Source organism: Corylus avellana, chromosome 1, assembly GCF_965113065.1.
Source record: "Corylus avellana chromosome 1, dhCorAvel1.hap1.2, whole genome shotgun sequence".
NCBI lineage: Eukaryota > Viridiplantae > Streptophyta > Magnoliopsida > Fagales > Betulaceae > Corylus > Corylus avellana.
The window spans coordinates 9,259,307-9,267,373 of NC_142490.1; the positions used below are offsets into that span (position 1 = coordinate 9,259,307).

Below are 8,067 nucleotides of genomic sequence, written 5' to 3' on the forward strand. Positions count from 1 at the left end.
TTATAGGTCTTTTGTTGAACCATTTTCTCTTATTTAGCTCCGATAAAGTCATTTACCCCCGATCCACTTTGCATTGCTTAGAAAAAAATAATAATAATAATAATATCAAGGAAGAAAAATTGAATGGATGAGGAGCATCCATATGTAAAATAGAGATACGTAGCTGTCTATAAAGTGTGCATAGTCTTTGCAATATAATCACATATTGGATCCAAATTAACTAGTGGAGCTTGTAGTATACGCGCTCCATAAGAGCGTGAGCGTTTTATCTTATTATGCTCAAGCCGCGGCAAAAGAAAACCAAAAACACGGCTTTCCAAGGTGACGTCAATGACGCGTGTCTTGCTCCCTTCATTACGTGATGTAAAGGTAAGCAGGGTCACAATCGTAATTTGGAACCGAGAGCGATGGTTCCACAAACCGACAGAGGCTGAGGACCCATTACCGAAAGTTTCTTAAATTATGAGGCCGAGGCCAAATTGTAAACAAAAAAGTCTCACCCACTTGGGAAATACAACGCAGCAGTTACCATGCTGTAAACGTTGACAAAACAGAAAATAAGCACAACACAACAGCGACAGCAACATCATGCCTTATTGATTATTTCAAAGGTATTGGCAAAACCCTGGTGCAGAGTGGAATTTGTAAGATTTTCAAGTCAACTTGTGAATGGTTTTCATGTCAGCAGCTTCTTTCAGAGTCCCTTTCTCAACATTGTCCCACCACTTGAACAAGAAATTGTCCACCACTAATCTGAACCATGGGGACAGCTTCAAACCTCCCTCACCAGCGTCTGCTTTCCTCAACAGCTCTTTCAGTTCGTCCCGATTCACGTATTTAACATCCGCTGCTTCGTCGGGGTTTGGATTAACATTAACATCTCGTACAATGAAGAGTAGGTAATCAACTGCAAATGGAAGACAATGACAGACTGGTCAAGATGACAGAATAAAAGTGTAATTATTTCTTCCATGTCCGCTGACAAGAGAAGTACTACACGAATTCTCTCCTTTACACTTGTAAGTGCTTACTCTCTAATGTGGCAATTAGAGAGTTGTCACGTTAGCTTCCACGACAACGTTTTTTAATCTCGCCTGCTTCCTCTCTTTCTACTACTGCCACATTAGGAGGTAAACACTCGTGTAGGATTCTTCTAATAACAAAATTTAGCAGCTACCTTAGCAACAGTTTCAAACAAGGTTTCAAGAGCTACTATTCATATGGAGGGTCAACCTTGGATTTTCATATTTTACTTTTTCCCTAACTTCTGCAACTGGAACTTAGTTGCATAAATTTTTCCAGCAATAGAATCACCACATCATGCTCACCAAAGATTCAAAGAAAAGAAAATATTTTCCCTAACGTCAGATAAGTGATGTTTAAGAGTAACCAAGTTGAAATTATTACGTTCATGCTCCCCCCACTTGCCATCGGAAGGTGCCTTGTACAGCATGCGGCCCAATGGAATGAACTGATCAACTGGCACTTCTTCAGCAGGAATACCCAGTTCATCCAAGAGCTTTCTTTGTGCAGCATTCCTTACACCTGGCACATGAAAGCATTTAAAAACCATTACCAAAAGGTTAAAAATGACAGGATATAGAAAGCTCTCTAAGGATGTAAAATATATAGAAATATGTACCAAGGGCATTCTCCTCAATAAGCTCAGATTCACGGTATAATGGATGGCTGCAGCACGTGTTTGTCCACACAAGAGGGAATGTTACCTTTGTTCCAGAACGTTGCTGTACAGACAACAAACAGTATAGAGCATGTCATGTCACCATCTATATCCCATCAATTACAAAAATACATCCTGGGCATGCAATATATGCCCACAAATTTTCAAGCAATGGCCAGACACAAGAATGTAGGCTTTGTTTGTTAAACCATTCTCTTTCTCACTTCTATGTTATGTTTCAAATCAAAAAACATTAACAAACAATCCAAAGCACAAAACACTCAAAATTGTCTTTACGTTTATGTCACATCAAAACATTTTCAAACTAAAAACAAAAAGCACTCTCTAAGTCACATTAACAAACAGAACCTAATCATCATTTAAATGTTGTAATATGGCATGAAACATCAAATGATAATCCATAATAAACATATATAAAACTTACAAGGATAAATGCATTTACAAATAACAGAGTCTAAGATGAACACCACCATGATTGACAGTTATAGCCTCATATTCAATTATTTGTTCACAAAATCTTGTGCCAGATGACGTGACAGCCTCCCAATGAAAAGGCGTCAGAATTCTTTCCTTTTGGTCTGAAAAGGCTTGAACATATGAAAACCACCCTTCGTTGCTTTTTTCAACTTTTGTCTTCACTTTTTGATCCTTTCTTTTTTCCTGGGTGCTAATATTCTAAGATCATCATCTTCTTACTAACTTCGACATAAAAAGATGCACCTATCAGGCATAAAAGGATTATGGTAACAGGTTCATAGCAGTGTGCACAATCTGTTTCTTGCCTTGTTCTAATCATTGAACATCTTTAAATGTCATTCCATTCATAGGGTTTGTACACAGTCATACAGCATTCTCTCATTCTTGTACCGTGCTGGTAATTTATTTTTCCTTTTATTTTGTTGTCTTGCGCTTGTGTGCTAGACCACTTGCAATTTACCAAATAAGGATGCTAACGTAGCAGGCATAGTTTCTGAGGAAGGTTCATAACATGCATCTGTTATATACTTTGTTTATAATAAGCGTTCTACACTCAAATATAATGCCATCCACGTGGTCTCACGTTTCACACATCAGAACATAAACAAGCAATTTTTATTTTTTATTTTTAACTTTCTTGTTTTGAATACATTTCCAGTGTAATAAGGTCCTAGTTTAATCATATTTGAAGTTCTTAAAAATATGATGTCGTCTTTCTTTTCTTCTATTTATAACTGAGGTTTGTTGACAAGGACAAAAATGGAAAGTATGATAATATTTCATAACATAAATCATATGTCAAGATTCCTAAAACTATGAAGATAAGAAGTAGAATAATGAATGTAGGAAATAATACTTCTGAAGCTGCGTTAGGTTCTAACATTTGTACCCATAGCAAAAAAGCATGTAGACTTCCATTCCAGACACATTATCTAAACTACATACCTGAAGAAGCAACTCATATTTTGAGTTAAACAGAAATACACTGAAAGCTCTATGTAGCATATTTCCGGATTCAATTTTTTCCCACAAGTGACCTGTGAATTTGCAGAAGCACAAATCAATGAACAAACCAGGCTTAATGGTCCAAAGAAGAAAAACACAGCGGTGATAGATACATGCATGATATTCTGGTAACTGTGCATAATAGAATGCAATGTTTTAGGTGAAAGCATACAAAATATGGTGTCCGGTTGGAGCAGAGAGAGAAGGACAAAAATATTAAAACTCCATTTAATACTCAAAATATTCTGTCAATGCTTAAAAAAAGAAAAATGTAAAATGATATGATGGTTACTAAATTATCCAATACAACAAAGCAAAGGTTCTGCTAACTCTCAAAAGACTATCAAAATGATCACTACTTCAGAAATGCTGTAAATTTGTTTTCAAGCATTTTCATCCACGCCTTGTAAACTATAGTAATCTCCGGATCAGATTACTAAACACATACTCATTTAGGCTTTGTTTGGCAAAGTCTTTTCCTTAGATATTGTAGTTGATGTAGATTGATGTGGAAAAAAAAAATAATAAGAAGAATGTTTGATATAAAAAAGTAAAAATGTGGTATGGAAAAGTGAAAAAGTTTTATTTAGTGGTGATTGTTTTTATTTGAATAATAACAAAAAGTGAATGATGTGATATAAAAAGTGAAAAAAGTTAGAATGTTTTGATGTTATTTTTTTGGGAAATGGTGCATGAACAGTAACAAAGCCTTAGAGATTTAAGTCTATCAATTCCTAAACCATTACATGATGGTCTGAACCTTAAAACCCTAATGCCCTAATGAAATTATACAGGGAAGAAAGAAGATGGTCAAGTGATGCCAAAATGGTGTAAATATAAAAACACTAAAGCCTCTCCCCTCCCCTCTACCCCCCCCCCCCCCCCCCCCCCCAGGAAAAAGTACAAGGGAAGACAAAATAGTTGTATGAAAATATTGCTTACAGTTATATTTGGTATCATGACCAACTACAGAATCATTCTCATCCACCAAAATGCATCTGTAGAAAATTTGAATGTGATTACATCATCAGCAGAGCAAGAACAAGATATTAATGAATGATAAAGTACACCTCAAAGCTTGAATACTTATTAGGGAAAGAAAGAGAGAGGCAGCTCTAGCGTACTTAAAACATAATTTGTAAAATAATACAAAACTGGACATGAAAGATAACATCAGACAAATTTGAGCAACAAATAAGTAAAAAGCAACAGCAAAAAACAAACTAGTAGTACCAGCAGTTCACTCTAGTGTAATACTTTGCATACCAATTCATCTTTTATCACTATGATTTTACCCATTTCCAGGCATTGCAAGCCTAATCTCTGTTTCTTAATAGTGCATATTTGAAAATAAATTACATACTCATCTTAATGTCGACACATTAACATAAATATTGTCATCAATAAACTGAATTTGAATTTAGATCCTCAGTGGCACCAAATAAAACTAAAAGAAGCACTTGTAAGTCGAAAAGCAACTCTTCCCAAAAAATTAAGACAGAATAATAAAATCAGCTACATGAATAAGAACTGTCTAACTTAACATTCTCAGAAACTGAACAAAAATTATACAAGCAGAGTTATACTGATATATCAGTTGGTCACACTTTCCTTTTGCATCATGAACCATAAAACTCAAATCTTTATCATTGTTAATGCACCCCAATCTATATCTTTTTCAACAATTTAAACAAAATGAATAAAACATCCAGATAACCAAATCAAGGGAGTCAAATGTGCACTTGTGATCAAAAACAGTTTCCCCCAAATGAGAAACAATATATTTTGGAGACACCAAGACAACTTCATAATCTAACTCTCCGGTTACAATCTAATACAAACCATTTTCTCAAAAGGAGAGATAATGTTGAAGCCAACACCACCACATTAGCTTTATTACTGCCATAGAGCATTGTCACTATGAAAACCTCTACCAGGCTACCACTTTCCTTGGCACTTTACTTGCTTTCTAAACTCTGACCATTTGACATACACCTGCTACTGAGAGGCAGATTAAGAAAGTGAATAAATGGGCAAGCCAATTTTGACCTTGCCAATACTGGCTGGCGTCTGTTTAGTTAGTGACAGAAACAGAATTAGCTTACAACATAATTTGGAGGATCCCATCAGAAACACTAGTCTAAACCCATAAAAGTTTTGGTCCAACAATATTGACCAGCCTCTACGCAGCAAAAGTATGCAAATAGCTCACCCACTTGATGAATGTTCCAAAACAACAATTAAAAGTTGATGACATTAGTCTAAAACCAACCACAAAAGAAAAAGATCAGCTGGGTTATATTTTATTCTATTTGAATTAAACCAGAATAGAACTAGAAATATGTAGCTGTAGATCTCGAGAGTATACGTTGAAATTATTCGATTTCATGAGCATTAATTATTATCATCCAATACTGCTCTCGGCCAGGCAGCCACCAAGGAGAACCTCGGACAGCAAACAATTGAATTCATCTGTTCTAGTAATTATTTCCACCTTTAATGACCCTCGGACAACAAACAGAGACGCATTGATTTTTCACCCAAACGATTATTCCATCCCAATATCAAATCACTCCCACGTGCGCATGCACATAGATACGCATGCTCTTCTATTGCAAAGTCAATCGCACTACAAAACTCGTCTGCGTATATACACATATAAATACTTACATACATATGAGTGTATGTATATATGTATGTACAGTGCATTCAATGTGTATAATGCGTCTAAGTATGTAAACTAATGTAAGCAAAAATGTAATTATGTTAGTGTATGAGCGTGTGATAAGCGAGGAAATTAAAACATAACTATTAGTCTATTAGCTGAACCCAAACTCAATCGAACTCTTTCACTTAGCTGGGCCAAAATCTATCATCTTTGAAATATCCAAAACAAACCCAAGAATTCATTTTGATATCTGTTCATTTCCTCAGAACCCAACCAGAGCACAACAAAATCAGCCCGAAGGGAAAAAAACAAAAACATAAACATAAAAAATTAAAATTAAAAAACATAAAAAATTAAAAAACAAACAAATAAACGAACAAAATCGAATAACCAACAGTTTTTCATTCTTCTCCGAATCCAAAACATCATCGAACAAAAATAAAATTTATATTTTTTTAAAACCAAAAAAAAAAAAAAAATCGCTTTCATTCCCTTTCTCCACTTCCCCACCTAATTCGAACAGATAAATTAAGAGAAATGAAACCGAGGCGTAAATAAGAAAAAAGAGAAGGGGCAAAATGGGAATACGCACTCGTCCTCAAACATGAGGCGTCGCTGGACAGCGTCCATGCCGGCGTCAGGCGCGTCCCCCATGGCGACGTTAAGAGTTGAGAGTACCCTGGCTGTAAGAGGAGAGACCGAGTTGGAACTCGGCCAGAGCCTGAGGAGAGTGCGAGGGGCAAAAGCGGAAGAAGACAAACGACGGGATTTGGAAGTGAGAGCAAGTGAGCAGGAGAGCCTGGTCGCAGTGGTCTTAAGAAGGTGGGGAGTCACAGACATTTGGTGGTGTCTGCCTGGGAGATTCCGCCTTCGCTGAATTTCATTTTATTATTAATTTGCTTTTTTAATTTTTACCATACTTAAAGATTTATTTATTGTTTTGTTTATTAGGCGTCCTCCTGATTGACTGGAATTCCACGTGGCATCACGTGCTGGATCATAATAGGATAATAAGAGCTTGTTTGTTAAATTCCTTTGCAATATTCATTCTCCACCACACTATTCACTTCATTTTTTTCAAAAAAAATATTCTCACTTTTATATCAAATCATTCACTTTTTATATCACATCATTTACTTTTTATTACTATTTAAATAAAAAAATTACTACAAAACAAAATTTTTTATTTTCCAATACCACTTTTTCATTTTTTCATACCAATCATTATTATTATTTTTTTTATTCATTTTTCCATGAACAGTACCATGGAAAATGCACAGTGCTGGGGTGTTTAACAAACACCCCCTAAGTACCTTTACGTGTTAGTTGGGTTAAATTATAAATTATTGCATATGGTATAAAAAATAATTTATAAGTTCTTATAATTAGCTTAAATTACAAATTATACCCGATTAAAAACGTAACACGTGTTATTATTAATTTCTGACTTTCAAAAATAATAATTAGGATTTTTCACATCACTATTTTAGGATGTTAACTAAAATTATACATCAGTCATCACTCCACATCATACTACTACAGTAAATTAATATAATCTCCTCAGCCGCTTCACAAAATGCGACCGTCGAATTCTCGCAAAATGTTTCTAAATCATGGCGAGGAATATGAAAATGAGAAAAGGTTACACACGGAATAAAATTTTGGGGGTAGAAGATAATAGGTTAATTTACTATAACATGACGTTGAGTAATATCTGATGTGTAATCTTAGCTGGTGTCCTAAAATGAAGTACAAAATCCTAGTTGTCATTTTCAAAGTTAGAAATTCATAATAACACATATCGTGTTTTTATTGGGATGACACGACAAAGTAATGAATTCTGTTAAGTTACTTAACTTAAATTGATTTAAGGTAGTAAATTGTTATTTTGGCCTACCCTAAGGACCTATAAATTATTTTTTATACTACATGTAGTGATTTGTAATTTAGGCTAACTATAGGAACCTGTAAATTATTTGTTTTTTTTTATTAATAAATAAATTGATCACTTGTATTTCATTAAGAAACTCAATAGGAATGATTTGTAATTTAGGCCAACCACAATGATCAATTTTACATTTATCTCTATATATTTATTAAAACCGTTTTAAAAATTATCATTGAATCTAAAATTTAATGTAGTTACTCTAATTTTTGTTAGGGTAGGTTTTAGACTTAGTCTAGATAAATAAAGAAAATTGCTATTTTTTTTTTA

The 8,067-nt window shown here is 34.5% G+C and overlaps 1 protein-coding gene across 1 annotated transcript; it reads right to left on the reverse strand.

The window, feature by feature from the left end:
• Positions 1-441: 441 nt before the first annotated feature.
• On the reverse strand, positions 442-6,770 carry LOC132171178 (isopentenyl-diphosphate Delta-isomerase I). The gene is made up of 6 exons (XM_059582425.2): positions 6,445-6,770; positions 4,127-4,182; positions 3,125-3,216; positions 1,643-1,745; positions 1,408-1,545; positions 442-907 (listed from the first exon to the last, which is right to left on the reverse strand). The coding sequence occupies exons 1-6, from the start codon at positions 6,690-6,692 to the stop codon at positions 654-656; spliced, it is 891 nt and encodes a 296-aa protein (XP_059438408.1). The 5' UTR covers positions 6,693-6,770; the 3' UTR covers positions 442-653.
• Positions 6,771-8,067: the final 1,297 nt, after the last annotated feature.

Coding starts and splice junctions, on each gene's coding strand:
- LOC132171178 (XM_059582425.2), bottom strand. CDS start 6,692: ATGTCTGTGACTCCCCACCTTCTTAAGACCACTGCGACCAGGCTCTCC. Junction 4,183..6,444: donor CGCCTCATGTTTGAGGACGA/GTGCGTATTCCC, acceptor AATTTTCTACAG/ATGCATTTTGGTGGATGAGA. Junction 908..1,407: donor CAAGTGGGGGGAGCATGAAC/GTAATAATTTCA, acceptor TTCCATTTGCAG/TTGATTACCTACTCTTCATT.